This window comes from Tyto alba, unplaced genomic scaffold (genome assembly GCF_018691265.1).
Source record: "Tyto alba isolate M040663 unplaced genomic scaffold, T.alba_DEE_v4.0 Super-Scaffold_7, whole genome shotgun sequence".
In the NCBI taxonomy this organism is placed as follows: domain Eukaryota; kingdom Metazoa; phylum Chordata; class Aves; order Strigiformes; family Tytonidae; genus Tyto; species Tyto alba.
Window position 1 is genome coordinate 10,557,798 of NW_024881328.1, and position 19,772 is coordinate 10,577,569.

Genomic DNA, 19,772 nt, shown 5'->3' on the forward strand with positions numbered 1-19,772 from the left:
GAGCTCTACTGACATTCATTCATGCACCTAACAGAAAGCAAACTTGGACAAATCCCTGAGAACAAAGCTCCTACGCAGATGGTCTTCTTATACTGAATGCACTCTGTGCTTGCCCCGTTACTCCACACAGTAAAGGAATCCCTAGGGAAAGAACAATAACTCTGGCCTGATGTTGTCCTTATCTATATAAACTCTGGACGCTCCACCAGAAATCAGCTCCAGACTTCTACATAATGCTTTTTCTTGTCATATGTATAGGCTTTTCACAAGTAACACATGCATATAGTTCCAGAAACACCTGATCATTTTATCCAGGATCACCACAGAAAGACTCTGGTTAGGTTTTTCTACCTACCCTCTTACCGTCTCTCTCTTTTTCTTATCCATCCATCCATCCATCCATCCATCCATCCAATGTCTTCTCATCATTCCTTTATTGTCCTGCTATGGACACGCCTTCAGCTAAATCAAGTGGTCTTAGCTCATTCAACCAGTGTATCAAGGAGCTATGAAGGCCTTTACAAAAAACAACTTTTTAAAAGCTACTGGTATGGACATGAGAGCAATTCCACTTTTTCTATAGCTATGTGGCTGCTCTAGGCTCCTCTGCTTTGTATGAAATTTGCCGAGTTTTTCATTGCCAGATTTATCATATCCAGAGCAATATTTATGTCTCAAAACTAAATTCACAGTATTCTATATTGGTTTGTTCTGCAGTCACTGCAGTGAAACAACTCTGTGTTGCTTTCCAAAAAAGATGTTTCTCCCATGATGTTTCATAGCAATTCCAGTCAAAGTCAGAGCACGTGACATTTTTCTGCAGGTCATTTTTCTGTTTCCTTTGTCTGCAAAACTATTTGCTGATGTAGTTATTTTGGCAATTTCCAATTCAGACATGTTTTCGTATGCTTTTCCCCCATGCTCCTCCCACTTTTGTGCAACAGGACATTGTACCCCTAGGATAAGCAGATGGGTGTAAGGACCAAGTCTTCAGCTGGTGTAAGTTGGCAATGCCAATAAAGTCTATGGAGTTGCACTGGTTTACACCAACACTGGTTATTTATTTCCTCACATACTAGCTTTAATACCCTTCAACTAATATAGCTAATATTTCTTATATGACCCGTTTATTTTTTGTAGGAATTAAGCTCTTGTAATTTTATAGTACAGCAACAGACCTGACTATAACTAATCCAACTTTATGTATAGACAAATCATTACCCAACTATATATACATGTGTCTAGAGAAGGAAAGATCCAGCAATCATTTGCAGTCTCCATCTACTTACGCCACTCTTCCCTCTCTAAGGCTCACACTTTTTCTTCACAAAGTTTCTGCTTTCAGTCTTTCTGATGGTCCTGGTCATTAAGGCGTGAAGAGATAGGGCACTCAGCTGTGTGGCTGGCCAAAGGTGGCTATATGACATTAGGGAAAGGTCTTTTATGTGATTAAAAAACCCTTTTGTCTTTCTCAATACAAAATTTGGAGTTCAAGTACAGCAAAGTAACTATCTAAACCACAGACAGGGCAAGCAGTTCAGTAGGAATTACTGAGAATAAAAAGTCTTTGTTTCTGTGTAACAAAAACCAAAGTTGAAGGATCTGAAAATTCATTTATTGCTCATCTAAACCACAATGGGTTTCTGCTGCTGTAAATCTCTCCCTTTTCCATTCTTAAAATGTCTATTATAGATCCATGTTCTCTACTCTGAGATTATACGTGTTTGGTGACACTGTTGTTCAGAGCATACCAGCACAAAGAAACCACAGTTATCACGAAAGATGTCACTGTAGTAAATACAGTTACAAATTTCATCCTAACCAATCATTATTGTGGGAGCTGTAATAGGATCTGCACTGAATCACTACAGACTTCATAATATGGAAAGCTCTATCAAAGTGTTTGCAATGAAATACTAAATATGGGGGAATGCATTGTGCAAATGTTTGTAATAAATTATATTATCACACTGATAATGAGAAAATTTCAGCAGTAGAAGAGTAATAATGAATATAATAACTCTATATATGATATATAAGTGTGAGAGCATTGTTCTCCTACACCCCTCCCCACATATATACAACAACTGGCATTTTATTTGCGATGCCTTCATTAAGGCAGGTCAGAGCAGGCTGTTACGTGCTTCACACTGAACCTCTTCCCAGCGAGGCCCCAGGCTGGTGACCAGAACGTGGGTTTGCGGTAACGGGCTGTGTCATTTTTGCCCCCATCAAAGCAGCTAAGCATGCGGAAGCCCCGGCAGGCCCGGGTGCTCGGCAGAGCCGCTGCCAGGCTGGCAGCCCGAGCCTGGAAACCAGCACTTCATCTTCCCGTTTTCTGTGACTGAAACGTGCACCGGGGACGTTACACAACGCTACATCGCTAAACCCCCCTCAGCGGGCAGCCTAAGCACGGTACAAAAAGACTAACGGCTATACATATATATATATATTTTTTTTTTTTTTGCAGCGAGCCCCCTTTCCCCAGGCAGAGCAGCGCGGCAGAGCCTTCTCTGGAAGTTTCACGCGAGCGACTCCATCTCCCCCGCACGCACGGCGCTCCGCGGGCCAGCGCGCCCGCGGGCTCTTCCGCACCTCCTGGCGCGGTTCGGCAGCCGCTCCCCCGGGGCAGGGCCGCCCTCAGCGGCCGCCGCCCCTGCCGCCGCCCGGCCCTCCCGGCGGGCCCGGCCCCGCTCCGCTCCGCTCCGCGCCCGGCCCGCCCCCGCCAGCCGCTCGGCGGGGCGCTGCGGAGGCTGCGCGGGGCGGGGACTGGCGCGGGGAGGGAGAAGATGGCGGAGGCCGAGTGAGTCCCGGGGCTGCGGCGGTCGCGGCGGGGGCGGGGGGGACGGGGTGACGGACGGACACACGGGTCGCGGCGTGGGGGGACGGGACGGGACGGGCGGGCAGCGGCGCTCCGCTCCGCTCCCCGGGCGGCCGGAGCGCTGCCTCGGGGCAGGGGTGGCGCCGGGCCCCGCCGCCGCCGGGCTGCCTGCGTCGCAGGGGGTGCCCGGGCGCGGCGGGTGAGCGAGGGCGGCGGGCGCCGTTCCCCCCCCGCCCCCGGCAGCCGTCAGACCCGCCGCCCGGCGGGGCTTTCCCTGCGGGCTGGGCCCTGCGCCGCCGGGCCCGCGGCTCCTCCGCCGGCCTTGCGTAGTGGGCCGGGCCGCGGCTGGGGGGGGCTAACGCTGGCCTGAAGCACCGGCTCGATGCCCGGGCGGGTGGGACTCCCCCGGGCCGGGGGGATCCGGGGCAGAGCGGCCGTCAGAGCCGCCTCGCCTGGTGCCCGGGGAAGGGGGGTGGTTCGCTTTCGGCGTTGCCTCGTGGAAGACGGATGGTTTCTTGTCACCTCACCATTGCTGCTATCTCCTGCGCGGTGTTGCTTAAATAAACCTTCTCTTTCTTGGCCCCCGCTACGCTGCGTTGTTCCTAAGGTGTCTGTGTGGTGTCAGAAGTCGTGAATCGCACGCAGCAGAAGGCTCTTCATGAACGTGAAGAGCACTGGGGAGCGCTTGCAGGACAGATCTTCTAATTAGAAGACAGTTAAGTGACTAAGTGTTTTGAAAATGTCTAGGGTGATAATTTACTTGTTAACTTTTTTGCGCAATGCCAGACATCGCGTGGTTGCCTTGCGAATCGTATATAATGCTCTCGCATGGTATATTAAAAGCCTTGGGTTGAAGCTGTGTGCCACCGAGGAGGGGAAGTGCAGCTGGGGCTTTGTGGCAGTGCCAAGCCTGTAGCTTTCAGTGTGGTGTTACAGTTTTGAATATGCATTCCCAAGAGATGAAGGCTCAGAAGTAGTGTTGGTTCAATATGCGAACTGTTCCCATCCGCGTGGAAACCCTCAGTAAAATACAAGGCATACAAGGCTTACAAGGAGAGAGACATCATCTCTTCTGGAGGCACACCAGCCTCCCAGTCCAGAAAGAGAGGGTGATGCCTTCTTTAGAGATCTTAATTTCCATTTTCGTGAAAGGTGACAATAATAAATACCTTTGCCGTGCATGAGCATCATGAACCCAGGCTGTCCGAGGCACTGAAGAATCTTTACGTGAGTGTTGGTCACCTTGCTCTTTTCCCTCATTGCTCTGTTTGTGGCATGCCAGAAGGTCTCGGAGCCAACGAGTAGAGAAAACTTGGCAAGTGGGATAAAACAAATAGGAGCAATATGTGTAGGGTGAGAAACCGGGATGGAAATTACTGCATCGTGCTAATTTGGGAACTTACTTGTTATAAACATTCACTGATGTGTACCCAACCAAGTGCCCTTGCTGTTTACCTTGTAGTAAAAATCTGTTGCTGGTGCCTTGAATGACTTGCATCTGCAGTGGTTGTATAAAAGCATGAAGGGATTTCCTTGTGTAGCAAAGTGGTGTTACATTTTGATGAGCTGTCTGTCACACATATTATTTATTTTCCAAATGACATATTAAATAAATGGAAATCAGGTAAATGCAGGTTTTGTATTCTGAAACTGCTTTATGCTAGAATAAAATCGGACTTTTATTTGATCATCAGTATTTTTAGGAAAAAAAAGTAAGGTCCAATCAATGTTTACATCAGTATTGCCGTGTGGGACAGTTGATGATTCTTAATTGAGTTGGAGATTACTGTATTTGAAGAATTACAAGAAGCAGAGTCTTGTTAAAGGGAGATACCAAGAGATAGTATAAAATGGGGAAATAATGGCTGCAGTGAAATTATTAATAGATTTAATCAAAGAGAGGGACTTGGGCTGATCTTGCTCAGTGTTTTAGTTGATGACCTTGGTGCACAAAATGGGATGTAGTAATGATGTTTGTTGATGACCCAAAGCTGGGAACCATTTGCAGGGCCAAAGAGGACTTGAGATATCCTACAGGAAAAATGGAATAATATTGAGTGTCAGAATAAATAATACCTACGGGCTGAAATTCAGCATGCAAGGTTTGGGGCTGGTACCAATGAACAAGGAGTTCAGTAACAGGACAGAAGAGAGACTTAAGTGCAGTAATGGATCACAGGATGTGAGCAGCTGCTTTATGGTGGTGAAAACAGATATTGTGATTCTTGGTGTGCAGCAGAGGAGCTCATTTGAAGAGAGACACAAAAGTGTGAACTTTCTTACACAAGACTCTGAGAGCTGAACCTGGGATCGTATACATCAGCTCTGGTCATGCATTGAAAAAAAAAAAAAAAGGGATGTGGACTTTAGGAAGTGCTAAGAGCCATTGGGTTGGTGAAGCAAATGGAGAGTCCAGAGTTTAGCTTCTTTTCCTAGGCAAGTAAAAGCTACAAAGGGATGTAACAGTTTATAAGCCCCCATTATGTATGGTATTCCTGCAGAGATTGTGATTGGAACCTACAGTCTCTAATGCCATGTATTGAAAAGACTCCTGTAAATTCTGGGAATTCCTGTGATCACCTGGTGGGTAAAGCCACCAGGGACAGGGGAGACTCAGCTGAAAGAGTGATGTACTTGTGACTCCGTGATTTCTTTCCTGGAGGTTAAATGTATTATCCCAGCTCCATTACTATGCCAGCTGGGGGGGGGGGGGGGGGGGGGGGAGGGAATCTGGAGCACCTCCTTTTTGCTTGAGGGAAGTGTGTTGCAGTGCCTGTGCCAGCCTCAATGCAGACATCTGTTCAGTGTGACTCAGGAAGCTGACTAAGAAGCCAGACACCATGGTTGCCCACTTTCCCCCCAAGATGTGTTCATGATTACAAATAACACAGAGAATCGGCCGTGTAGAAGAGATTCTGTATTCTTAAGAGGAGTCTGTTGCCTCCTTGAACTGCCAGTGGGAAGTTACATGTGATCAGAACTTTTTTTCTTTTGTTTTGCCTCTTGGAACTTTTTCTGAGTGATAGAGGAAGCCACAGCATGGCATCACATCTTCTGTGCAGTTACCTGTAGTATCTTAACTAGCCTGGATGGATTTAACTTCCCTTTTGGCTTTCAATCAGCAAAAGTGAATGCTGGATCCTCTGCACTGCTGCTGCGTCTTCGCTTCCTTGGGATCTGCTGAAGCCAGGGAGGAAGGGGATGGATGTGCTGCGTTGGCTCCCCTTGTGCCCGCATGGCCATAAGTAAGAGTTAGCAAAAGCCGCCACCAGTTGGCAGTTTCAAATTTAAAAACAATGTCAGGGCTTTTTTTCTTAAGTTCCAGGTGGCTAAGCTGTCGATCAAAATTGTTGTTATACATGAATGTGGCACTGAATCCATGTATAACAAGACTCTTGATGGACAGGTTTGTTTTTTTAGAAAGAGTGATTGGGATGGGAAATCTGCCATTCCTGTAGTGCCGGCAGTTACCCATGTAGGACTCTACATAGTGCACAGGCAGTGGGAGCTTCTTTTCCCTTCACTCTCAGGTTCTTTTGTGCTTGATAACAATTATGGTTTGTAATAGCGTATGGCAGTTTTCACCAAAAGTGTGTTATTTTTGGTAAATATTTCTCTGTATTGAGATTACTTCTCTGGTTTGCCGAGTTGTTTATTGTTATCTGGGGCTATGAAAATGGGTGTGCTGCAGGATTGCTGAAATTCTGACTCCATCCTGAAAAATATTTTTCAGATTTCACTTTCCAGTTGAGAAATACTTTCTGGTGTCTCTTCAAGAAGAGAGATCGGTGAACCGCTGTGGCAGACTTGAAACTAAGGGCTGTGTTTGCTTACTTCTGAATTACCTAATCTGCAGTTGTTGCTTAAAGGATGGGAGAAAACCAATTTATTGTTACTGCAAAGCAAGCTGCAAAGCAAGCCTTTCTTCCATCTGATAGCGGTTTCATTTCTTCACCTCTTCCCCATGGTTTCGCATTCCTGGCTGTCCCATCACATATGTTTCCTCCTCTTCTGTCTCCTAGTAGACAAAGCTACTTGTAAAGCCTGTTCTCTTTGTAAGGTGTTTTTGCAGTTGTGGTTGGTTTGCTCTCAAATGACTAATTGCCTCTTCAGAAAATTCAGAAACATATAATAGCCATATTTTTTAACCCAATCTCCAATTTATTTAAGAGAAATATATTTAATGTTCCTTATATCTGCATTTTTTACTCTCTTTTTATTATTTTCAGGGTTTGGATATCTCCCAATTGAGGAGGGTCAAAATACTGGATTGCAAGTGAATCGTCCTCAGTCAGCCTCTTGGATGTCTCTGAGAACATAAGAAGTCATGGCAGAAAATGATGCAATGCCAACCTTACCAAAAAAGTGTGGCCCGTACATTTCATCTGTTACCAGTCGTGGCATGAATTTGGTAATTCGTGGTATAGTGCTGTTTTTTATTGGCGTATTTCTTGCATTAGTATTAAACTTGCTTCAGATCCAGAGAAACGTTACCCTCTTCCCCCCTGATGTGATCACAAGCATCTTCTCCTCAGCTTGGTGGGTACCACCTTGCTGTGGCACAGCGTCAGGTAAGTCCAGTCGTGTACGTATGCCTGGCGTGGAGATGAAAGGGTAGATAGGCAGTTACACAACTAGAAAAAACTATACTAAAGGTTTGGAAGATAAAAATGTCTCTTCCAGCATCGCAGCCCTTTTTGAGCTATTACTATCCTTCTCATATCCCCATGTATACACAGGTATGCCTACATGTGTCTAGAAATTGATGTTCTGCTAACCTGTTTCACTGTAACACTGTCAGCAGAGCATAACCTTTGCTTTTTCTGCTGGGTTAGAGGGCAGGTTTAACAGACTTTAGGAGGTTGTTCCGCTTGTAACCTTGAGGCTGGATTACAGGAGTGTGCTCTGCAGGCAGCCCTTGAAAATACCCTGGAAGCATCAGATTGTGCAGCACCTTCTTTTGAGCACAGCAAGGCACCCTAAGTAATGGTCCTTTTGTGGTCCAGCTTTCTATTTGTTCCTCAGTCCAGTTTGAAGTATTTCTCTAGCTCTGTAAGGCTGGAAGACCTGACTGTGTCTCAGGGAATTGAGACCAGGCACACACTTTGGAGTTGTAGAGGCGCATTGCAGCACAGAGCACCTTGGTTAGATTCGTGTATCAAGTCAGATCATGTGAACGTGCTCCATTTCTCCCATGAACACATAGGGAGTTGAGGCTTTTGTGAGTTCAGTTTAAGTGAGATGTCTGCTGTAGGCAGTAAGAAGTACCCCTTTTTCCTCTTATTTCATCTTCCAAGTATCCAGGCACATTCCATGTTACAAGCCTGATAGAATTTGGCTTTCTACTTGGCTCTGAAAATCACTGGTTCTGCGGGTCAGTTTTACACTTTGTGAAGGGAATGTTCTTAGCAGCCAGTACTGGAGGATTCTGCTTTAGTGAACCGTTACAGTAAAGGCGGTATCTTCTTACAGGTCAGTTCTAATAAGACTGAGAAGCCCATGTTTCTGGGTATTAATATGAGTCAACAAACTAGCTTTTGAGTTGGCATCACTGTTTCGCTAGTGACAATATTTAAGTAATTTATTTTTCTTCCTAGTCATCTAATTGATTTATTTTTGATACTTTGTTGAAATATTACATTCCAGATGTCACAGAGGAGCTTGATTTGAAAAGAAAACCTCCAAATATCTCCCTGAATGTGTCAGTTTTGTTCTCCGGTTGGAATGCATTTGGTGTGTTATGGTGGCAGTTACATACCTGGTTTATTTGCTAGTTGTTTTAGTCCTCTTTCTGTTGTCTTGCTGAGATTGTTGATTAGTTTTTGGTTTGTATCCTGCATTTGCTGCATTTTTCTTTTATACTTTAAACTGATTGTCTTGACACACGTGTCTGGTAAATGTTTGATCTTTTGTATGTGGAGTAGTGTGTGCTGAAATGACAGAATCTCAACTTGCAGGAGCAACACGTACAGTTTGCAGTGTTCACTGTAATGTTTGCTCTGTGAGCTGTTTGCATCAGGCTGCACCTTATCCTCAGGTTGTCCAAGAACACTGTCTGCAGCTGCATATGGGGAAGTCGTGAAGGCGAGATCTTGCCATCTTCTCAGAAGAAACCTGTGGACCTTTCTGGTTCTGATGGGTTGGCGGGTTTGATGGAAAGTCTGGATATGGCTTGTAAAGTGTAGTCAGTCACCTGCTAGGCATTTGCACTGCTTAATTTTAAGCTGCCTGACTTAAAGATATTACTGCCTTAATTGGCTTTTCCCAGCAGGATTGACCTCTGTTGAGGTGTTCAAGTTCTTTCTTTTTCATTATCAGTCTTTTCTTCTCCATTTTCTTTCCTTATCTTCTCTGCTAGCATACATACAGGGAACCTCTGTAATAAATGCTGATAATTCACCCATTTTCTTACCATTCATACTTGCACAGCCTTCCTGGAATCGACATGAACATTTCTCTGCAGGATGGTTTATTATTATAAACAGAATAACTGTATTTTGCATATTTATAATCAGTGATGATCGAGACTGCTTTCAGAGAAGTCCTTTTATCCATCACTGTTACTAGTCATCAGTTTGACCCAATGCCTTCAGCAAGAAAATTTCCCAGAGAGGTTTTTTCCGCTCCAGCTTTACTGGAGATTTATTTTCCCAAATTCTGGAGATCAGTTTCCTCTCTGGCAGAAGAAAGAGCATTTTCCATAACCTACCTCCAACAGCATGCCAGACTGAGGGCAGTGGAGTCTGTACCTACGACTCAGGCTCTGCCCCCTCACTGTAACACCAGTTTAACGTTAAGCACCAGTGTTATTCCTCAGCAGTGCTGGTAACAGTCTTTTTAACTGCAGCTGCAATAGAGAACATACTTATGAAGAAATGTTCAAAGAGCATAGCAGTTCCGAGGGGTTGAAAGTCCTGTTTGCTTTCTGTATTCAACAGCTACCACAGAATATTGGCTTTCCCTCTTTGTGTGAGCCTTTATAGTAGCACTGAAGAAGAGAAAAACGTGATCCAAACAAAACCTGTTTGTAACAACAACGAAAGAAAACACAAAATACTGATATTATAAACCACACTCTGCCCTTACTGTGGTGTGTTTGTTTTGCAGTTATTTAAACATACGTGTTTGATATGTGGGATTTTCAAAAGTGCCAGCCTGCAAGCTATACTACACCTTTTGAACTACAATGTGAGATTGCAGATTTTGGTAGGGTTCAGAGCTCTTCAGTCCTCTGTCCCTGGTTCAGACTGACTCTGTTTTGCTAATTCTGCTGGGTCACTGCTGCAGTGATGCTGCTGAAATTCTACAGAGCTTTTTTAAATAATGAAATTGTTTGAAATTCCTCTTCTTTTACAAAGTATGTTTTGTACTATTTATCCTTAAAAGATCTGGTTTAGTAGTGACGATAATTCTCAAAGTCTAGATAGTCTTTATTTGAGTTAAATATTGCTGGTGCTTCAACTTCTGGGCCTTTTTTTCTTTCCTGTCTCCACAGCTGTGATTGGGTTATTGTACCCATGCATGGACAGACATCTGGGAGAGCCACATAAATTTAAGAGAGAATGGTCCAGTGTAATGCGATGTGTAGCCGTCTTTGTGGGAATAAATCATGCCAGCGCTGTATCCTATATTCTAATGAAATTGGCAATAACAGATGGGTTTCCACTAAAACAAAGCTCACATACTCAGTCACGGTGAATTGTTGTTAAAGATATAACATGCAGCATTTTATGCAAGGGAAATGCAGAATATGTGTTAGTGTTAAACTGTCGTAGCAGTATTGGAGGTGATAAGTTTAATGTCTTTTCATTCTGAAAAATCTTTTCATTAGAAATGTCTCAATATTATGCTTTGTCTTACTTATAGTCTTTATTTTCATTGAATAATGAAAGTAAGTGCGGGGAAATATCTATGTGATCGGTATTACAGAAAAGTGCTTTAAGACATTGCAAGGGTTGGTGTCCTTTTAACACTGTAGGAAGAGGTTGAAGCCTGGTCTTGAAGGTATCAGTGAAGCACATGTACTTTGCAAAGAATGGGGAAAACTCAGGACCAGGTAATACCAGGGAATACAGAGAGCAAGTAAGTGTTGTTACCCCATTCTGCAAATGATGCCTTGGTGCTGAGAGAGTAGTTACCATTCCCGTGATCATTCAGTAAGAGCAATTGGAAGTCGGTGTGTTGCAGTACATTATACTCCTAATTGTGTAACTATTCAGAGACATCCTTGCACAGGTGTGCTCAAAACTGGCATCCCTTCCCTCCGAGACATGCTGGGTGACAGGGTGCTTTTCATGTGGACTGACACACCTTACTGGCAGTGCTGTTAAGTCTTAGTGGTTTTGTGTACTCAAGCCTAGTGCCTCTTCTGTCAGGTAAAACCAGGATCTGTCTGTGAAAATTGGGATCCTGTAAACTAACGGGAAAGTTCATCGTCTCTGGAACCCTCATCTCCTTCAGTGTCAGCTCCAACATGGTTTGCAGAAACCGTGCTAAGTTCTGATTGCGTGCTACTGAATTTTCTCATTTCCAGGAGAAGAGAGCAAGTTAAGTGAAAGATGTGAGAGCTGGCTGAATTCTTACTGAGGTGTCCTGGCCCTCAGATGTTTTTTTTTGTTGTTGTTTGCTTTGGTTCTCACCAGCCATCCTATCCAGGATGGCTGGATGAGCTGGAGCTGCCAAGGTTCAGAGTCATTCCCACAGTCCCTCACAAACCTTGCCCCCCTTGCCAAAGATGCACTAATCTGGTCCTCTGGTTCTCACTGACCTGGACTGTACCTGTTGTGTAAGCACATGCAACTTTGCTGCTTTTAAGAAATACAAAGGAATTGACAGCTTTTCTCCACACGGGTCAGATTATTTACAGCAAACCTTCTTGCAGTTTTCTAACAGCTGTTACAGATAATCCAGGACATCATTAATGTATTGTCTGTATTTCCTGCTTGACAGCTCTCTAGACTGCTTTCTTTTCAGCTTATTACCAGTTCTGTACATTGCCATATTTGGTGTGTCTTTCGTTCTTGTTTGACATTTTTTCTGATGCTATTGATTTTTATCCTATAATTATTTATTTCAGTTAGTTGAACTTCTTTCACATGTCCTCTAGGTCTCTCTCCAGGTCTTTGTGAGAAAGTAGGGCAGGTTTTTATGTTGTCATCCCATAAATTTGCTTTCAGGCTTATGAAACTTGGCAGCCTCCTCTTTAATAATCTGTTTTGGACAGGAACAGTGAGGATGAGGTAGTATTTCCAAAACATTTTGAAGAACGTGAAACACTACAAAGATATCTGGACTTCACACTTTTATCATACAGTTGACAAAACTAATTTTCAATGTTGATTTACATTAATACTTTTACAGTAATATTATTTACGTTCTGTTTTATAGAAAACAACATTTTTAATGTTTGGCTGAATGTAAACTAGCATGGAAATTAAAATTGCAGTTAAGAGTGATAAATACCTTTTTTCAGTAAATGTCATTTGGAGGACTCTAACGCTAGATTTAAGATTTCATGCTTAGTGTAATTAAGGATGAGATGTCTTTACTCTGAACAGTAACATGTTCATTGTATGTCTGTATAAAACACCTGCATTGTCTGGTAGGTGTATAGTGTCTTAGTGCTTGTACAATGCTAAGACCCTAAAAATGTGAAGTGTCTTTAGTTTCCTGATATATTGGCAACAGTTACAAGGCTTATTTCCTTATACCCAATAGCTGTGCAATAGCTGATACAGCTAGTGCAGTATTTTTTTATGGTATTTTTTTCTGTTGTGCTAAAATATGATAAACAGAATGAAGAAAACTATTTTACACTTGTATATGATATTTCCAAAATTATCCTTAACAATCAACACAGAAAGTGAATTTTGCCAACAATATCCAGTTGTCTCTCACATTAGCAGCCCTGTCAATTGGACTGTGGTGGACATTTGATAGGTCACGAAGTGGCTTTGGTCTTGGAGTAGGAATTGCTTTCCTGGCCACACTGGTGTCACAGCTTCTGGTCTACAATGGAGTTTATCAGTAAGTATTTACTCCTTCATGGTTAAATGATATTTTCCTGAAGCTATAACATAGAATTAGAGTAACTGAAAGGGTAGAATTTGACATGTTTTCCAAAGCAGCCAGCACTTAATTTTGAACATAACATACACTGGACTGTTCATGAAAGCTTTTACGTGTTTGTAAGTGAGAATTTTAGTTGGGAGTTGCTTATTTCAATAAAATCACTACCTTACTAACAATGTAACATGATTTTTTTAGTTGAACATATGGGGTTATGATTAAGAAGGCCTCCTTTGTTATTTGCTGCAAGTAATTAAATTTCTGTAATATCTGTCTTTTTGAGTTGAAATGTCCTAAAATTTAAATTTGTGGATTTGTCTTGTGATTGGAGGAATCTATGTATTGCACAACGTTGAGCTCAAAAATTCTTGTTCTTTTTCAGGTACACATCTCCAGATTTCCTTTATGTTCGTTCCTGGTTGCCATGTATATTTTTTGCGGGTGGAATAACTATGGGCAATATTGGCAGGCAGCTGGCAATGGTAAGTTTGGAGGGGGCATCGATTGCCTTCTAGTAAAAGTTTTAATTTACATGTCATTCCTTCCTTCATGTATACTAACCAGCTATTTGACTTGTGGATGTGGAGTAAGGTAAAAATCAATAATCATTGCTTTTTGGTCTAATTAGTGAGCCATTAGTACTGTTATTCAGAGCACAGCCCATGACTTTGCTCTGTACACTCTCAGTTGCATACTTTTAGTCCTTTCAGGACCACGAGCTAAATAAGGCCATGTTTGGGGAGAAGTCAGTCCATCCCCTAAGTCTGAACTGTTCTTTCTGCTGAAGGAGACAGAAATTGCAGCCAACAGTGTGTGCACAAATCTTGGGGAGACCAAACTTACCTGGGTGAAGTGTAAGCTAAGCTATCTTATCACCCATTTTGTAGGAAAATCCCCCTCATAGCAGTCTTTTTCATTAGTTATGTAAATGAATATTATTAATTTTGTCAACTTCTGTTTTTCAGTATGAATGCAAAGTCATTGCAGAGAAGTCTCACGAGGACTGAGGAGAAACAATATGCACCTTTTAAACAGGAAAATTTCTGACAAATGACTGTTGGAAGAGCATAAGGAACACTTGACTATGAAATTGCCAAAATGCAATTTTTTTCCCCTTAAGTGGTATACTTTACTGCAATCTGTGATTGCTGCTTCTGTAGAAATCTTGGTGTCTGATTTTGATTACTGTGAAGTTATAATAGTATGCAATACATTTGACAATATTGGTTCAATTATAGGATTCTTTTTTCCAAATCTAAACTGAGTTTACCATTAATTCTTGTCTGTCCATAACGTTGCAGTGCCAAACTGAACCTTTGCACTACATTTTTGTAGCTGAAACTTCTGCTTCACTCTGTCTTGAAAATTTTGAGGAATTTGGTCTTAATAGCTCAGTGAAAGACAGGGGATTGAAATTTAGGAATTAGGATCTCATCTTTCCATTATGATAGCCTGTTATATCTTTATGAAATTCATGGATTACAGGTGAGCTTTGATGCAATAAGTAACTGATTTCTACCTAGAATGCACTGTATCATTCTTCTTGCATCACATGTGAGGAAACTTAATACAGATTGTGTGGGTTATTGCCATAGCATTTAATTTGTCTGTGGTACATGCCCATATCACAGAATACAGAAATGGAAACCGAGGCTGGAAATTTTTTGCTATTTTTGTCCCTGGTACAACTAGTATATATGTCTGTATATGAATTTGTGTGGACCATCATCAGATGTGGAGAGATTCTGAAACTACTTGTGTTGAGTAACGGGATACAATTTGGGTCATTCTTGTACAATCTCTTAAGCTGACTTGTGTTGATCCTTTATAGAAAAAAAAAAAAATCTTAGGGAGATTTTATTGCGAAACTTAATTCTGCTGAACTAAATCAGCCACTAGCATATAGTGTCATAAAACCCTCCATTACCAATGTTACTCTTGATAGTCCTTGTCTGCTACCTGTTCTGTTCGCAGGGATTGGTAGAAGGAGGCAAGACTGTATTTTAGGTAATGATGTAGCCCTTATTGCTGTGACTATAGTCCAGACAACCAGAAATGCATTTGTTCTTAAGCAGTTTTCTGCAGTAGTGAAATACGGTTACCCCTGTTTTACAGGTGCCTGTGCACAAAAAGTCTGATAGGACAGAGGGCTGAAATAGGCTGTGTGCTAATCGGTTCCCTTCTTAAGAAGGTGGCTTTTAGTGTGTGACCCATATTTGGGGGCATGCATGGAATTGCCTCTTGGCTTTGCAGCACCTTTTGAAGACCATGAGATAAAAGAGCTTGTGCAAGAGGCAGAAAACAGGCTTCAAGAGGACACTGCTAACCTGTGCCAGCACTGAATTTGGCATGGGGTGTCTCTGCTCTGTTTTCTCCCTTCTGTCTCTGTGTTGATGTTTTAATATATTTGTTTTCCTTTTTTGTCTTGAAGTATTATTTTTAAAATCTTCCTTGAAAGGTTTATAAGACATGTTACAGTCACCAAGGGAGGCTGGAGTTGGTCCAAAGAACAAATAGATGTTTAGACAAGTTTTTATTAATAAATGTGTGTGTGCATTGTACACAGAGCTTGAAATAGGAGACACTTTTTCAGTCTGAAAAGTATGCAGTGGAGTGCTTCCGAAAGCATTGTAACAAAAGAGGTGGTCACAAAAGGAAAATTTCTTGATGGGGAAATATAAAAATAACAAGTAAATTATGTCTAAAGAGCTTGGTTCTGCAGCTCCACAAAGTTCCATCAGCTTATCAGGGTTCCGTGGCAATTCAACACCTCAAGCACACTTTCATTGGATAATGTTTTAGGAAAGCACTTACAGATGTGCTTTGCTCTAAGCAGAGGTAGAACATGTTTAAATAGGTCCCTGACTAGAGATTTTCTTTTAATCAAACCACGTGACAATAAGAAACATTTTATTAATAAAACCAAGAAACTGTTAGGGCATGAACCAAGGGTGAATTTCTTTAGGCAGGCTCTGGCATTTCACTGAAGAAGCTGCTGGGTCCCCTTCCATACAGTATTTCACCTCATCCCTCTTCTTTATTTAAGCAAAAGGCTTCAGCTTGGTGGGCAGCATGGTAAGACCCTCTTGAATTATCAGGGCATGAATGGCATAAAAATTCAGCTGTTTCTTATCCTGAGTGTAGGGAATAACATGGTACCACAGTAGCCAGTGTGCTGACTTAGTAAATGGTTTAGTTTCATCATGACCACTAAGTGTATACAGCTGGACATGAGTAGATTTTATTATTCGCTTGGTGGTAGAACTGCTTTTACCTGCCATTCTAAATATTTACACAGAAGAAGCCTTGTCTATGTTAAAATGTTCAGTATGTGAGAAGTGGTTATTGTGCATCTGTAGCAGCCACTTTACAACACTTTGCACTCAGATTCATTTAAACATGATTAGACTGTGCTGTCCACTAACTTCTTTTAAATTTCATTTTGGAAATTTTGAGCATGTTGTGCAAAGGCAGCAATCGTCCAAAATAAATTTGTGTGGAGTCATTTATTAGATGTGTTGTACTATTTTTATTTTTATTTGACTAAAGTCAGTACAGGATTCACATCCTGAATGTTGTGGGTTTTTTCAAACTGCATTGTAATTTTATGGCTGATGTGTTCAAACCCTGAAAAAGGTTCATGATGAGAACGCTGACATGGCCTTAACTATAGTGGTATGAACATGCTGCTACTGTATAGCATGTAATTATAACATTAGACTGTCTTAAAAATGTTGTTCAATAGAGAATGAATAAGGTATATTTTAGATACAACTTTATAAGGACTATAACCTCTTCACTAATCAAGCATTGTAAGGTCTATGCTGTTTAAACTGGCAAATTGCTGTTAAAAGCAAAATGAGCATTAAATACACTTACAACCTTGTTTGATAGGTTTCTTCTTTTTTTAAGAAATTATACTGAATTTTAAAATACACTGAATTGTCTTCTATCAGCGATCTTGTAATAATTTTGACCCTTGAGCTGGCATACTGGTTGCACAAAACACCTGTCTTAGAAATACTAAAAAAGAAGCAGGCAAGATCAAATTGGCAGCAATTCTATCATAATTAGCACACTGAGCAGTCTTTGAAAATTTGCCCTTTTGAATCTGCAATGGGAATATTTGAGCTGAGGGAAAATAAGCCAGATAACTTCAGTTGCAATACAGAAAATAGAGATTTAGATATTAATAGCTGCTAAGAATATGAAAAAAAACCATGGATGGCAGAGAATCCCTTAATATATTTGTATTTATTAATGTTCTGGCCTGCACTTGAACATAATGTTATTCTGGTATTCAGACTTGTCCATTCATAGTGCCCGTCGCTCTGTCTCAAAAAAAAGATACAAGAGTTTTAAAAATGTGTAATGAAAAAGCCTCCAGGAGGAGGTGAAGAAAGGGTGGGGAAAGAGGCTCATCAGTGTTAGAGGTGCAGCGCCCACAGCAGGACAGCACCACAGTGGAAGTTGGAGAGAGAGGTGAATGGAAAAGACCTGTGTTTGTGTTGGCAACCTGTGACCCAAAAATCCTAACTCTTCTGTCAAAATGCAGAGTCCTGGGCATGCCAAGTGTCTGGCCAGGCAAATGACAGGCAAGAATAGAAATAACCATCATTTTACCTAGTCATAGCACTAAGATCAGTCAAAAGGACACTGGAAAAGGTGCTTTGCTGGAGACGTAACCTCTCTCTTTCATCTGTAGCCTCTTCATGAGAGCGTTGCCCAGGGGACTGGAAGCTCCGGGTCCTTCCCGCCCAGGCTCAGCCCAAGGGTGTCAAACGGAAAGTTGCCCATTTCAGAGAGGATATTCCAACCATTGGGCTGCCAGGCTCTCGTGGAACACATCTTGTGCCTCCATTCATAACATGGCTGCTATAAGCAGCTAGAAGGAGCATAAACAAAGAAACTCTCCCTCTGTAGCTTCTGTACTTCCATTCTGCCATCTGGCTGGGAGCTGCCTCGGGGACCTTCGGGCATACACCAGCCTTCCCGTTTTATCTCTCCCAGCATGTAAGGAAGGGACATAATTTTACCAGCTGTGTCACCCCGGACATTTTGCATATGCTTTTTACATTTTGGAGCACTGTTACCAATAATTCCTAATGGTAATGAATGAATATAACCTGTGGAAGTGATGTTAAATACAATGCTTATAAAAGTACATGCACAGCTGGGCACAGGGAACGTGTGTCTCAACGTGGGAATAGCTATCTAATGCTGTTAGCTTTGATGCCAGTACTAAATGCAAAGCATAAGTAATTTTGCAGCTTAATGTTCAGTACTAAACAGTAAATGAAAGGTCAGTCCAACATGTTAACTGTCATGGAATAGTAAACACTGCTTTAATTGCTTCATGCAGCCAGCTTGGAATTTTGGTGTTTCTGTTGTCATGTTTTGAGCAGCATGGTCCAGACCCTTGTCCTGATTACCTCCCCCGGTCAAATGACAAAGCCTCAAATTAAAGGATAAGCTATGCCTGGGCTTCTCAGGCAGCATACCAGGAGTTTGTGCTTTGAATGCTTAAAAGCCATGCTGGGGAAGAGGTAGGGGTCGTTTCTTGATCTGATTGGAGCTGAAATCCAGGTTGAAATGTAGTTTTGCATTTTCTTTTGAGGTTCTCCTCTTGCTCTTAATTTCTGAAGTGCCAAAGTTTAGCAGCTCTTGTTGCACTTTCACACTTAGCCTGCCCAGCACTATAGCAGATATGAAACGACATATACAAATAAGAAAGAATATAAAGGGAGAGGGTTGCTATGTTTCCCCAGGCCAAGCCGGTTGAGAGCTCGGGGGTGTCCAGCGTGCTGTGTGCCATGTGCATCTGTGTCAGACGCGCAACCTGCAATGTCCCCAGATGGCAGTTCATGGGATTCACTTTCTGTACTGGCAGCAGTTGTGCCTTGACTTTTGCACTTAAAAACCTCTATGCAGGGAGTGACCTGTTGTACTGTAGTTTTTCAGGGATATGTGCACGTGTTGCAGAGTATTCCCAGTGGCAAAGTCCGCAGGTATAGTCGTAAGGTCTGCTTTTTATGAAGTTGTTAGAAATCCTGAAAGTGTGCCTTTTAATCAAATACGGCAGAATATTTGTTGAAAGAAAATCTGTATTTCTGAATATGTTGCTGTCTGAATTCACAAGGTAATTCTGCTATTTCTGTTCTCTGGTTAGTTCAACATAACGCCTTGTGTTACTTGAGATAAACCAACATTTCAGATATTTAATACCTTTTTGGTATTCAAACCTCAAAGCAAGATTTGTTTCATGCAATTATTCAGGGAAAATGTGTGAACTAAAAGCTGGGAGGAATAGGGTTGCAACCTAATTTACTGGGTAGAAATTATGCAAGAAGCTTCAACATTTTGGATAATATTGCAAGAAAGGATAGTTCTGATTTCATCCTGGGTTTCAAAACAGGAGGGGAAGGGGAGCCTTTCCGATGCAGTGCATTTGTATTGACTTGTTATGATCTTCATCTGTTTTCAAAAAGATCATTGGCCATGATCACCAAAGCGTGTTTTGGCTTGTCTGTTTTCTTCTAACCCAGCTGTGCTAGTTGTTTCCTCCATGACTAGGGATGCCTGGGGTAAGCCTGGCCATGCCACCAGATAATTAATTAATAGGAAAATGGCTTTAGCAACTTCTTGCTGAGATTGACACAGTCCTGTTGAACTTTGTGAGAAACTGGTGATCTGGCCCCAGGCACTTTGATTGGTAATGGTGAGATAGAGTTGAGGGATGTGACTACCTGGTGTTTGGGTGGGGGGTGAAAGTCCCTGTAAGGACATTAAATGCATGCATCAATTATAGGTTCTAACAAAAAGCAAAGTTGCCCTGATCTACACACCATCATTTCTTGTCTCAAGTGGAGAGACCTTCCATCAG

General features: G+C 42.1%; 1 protein-coding gene across 4 annotated transcripts; it reads left to right on the forward strand.

The window, feature by feature from the left end:
• The first annotated feature begins 2,396 nt into the window (after window positions 1–2,396).
• INSIG2 (insulin induced gene 2) lies at window positions 2,397–16,775 on the forward strand. Of its 4 annotated transcripts, XM_042783872.1 has the most exons (7): window positions 2,775–2,803; window positions 3,429–3,536; window positions 7,051–7,392; window positions 10,317–10,441; window positions 12,681–12,847; window positions 13,272–13,371; window positions 13,855–16,775. In XM_042783872.1, the coding sequence occupies exons 3-7, from the start codon at window positions 7,149–7,151 to the stop codon at window positions 13,894–13,896; spliced, it is 678 nt and encodes a 225-aa protein (XP_042639806.1). In that variant the 5' UTR covers window positions 2,775–2,803; window positions 3,429–3,536; window positions 7,051–7,148; the 3' UTR covers window positions 13,897–16,775. The 4 variants fall into 4 exon arrangements, with proteins under 4 accessions (XP_032859030.1, XP_032859029.1, XP_042639806.1 ...); XM_033003139.2 differs by lacking the exons at window positions 2,775–2,803; window positions 3,429–3,536 and adding an exon at window positions 2,397–2,415; XM_033003138.2 differs by lacking the exon at window positions 3,429–3,536 and having other exon boundaries at window positions 2,681–2,803.
• The last annotated feature ends 2,997 nt before the right edge of the window (window positions 16,776–19,772 follow it).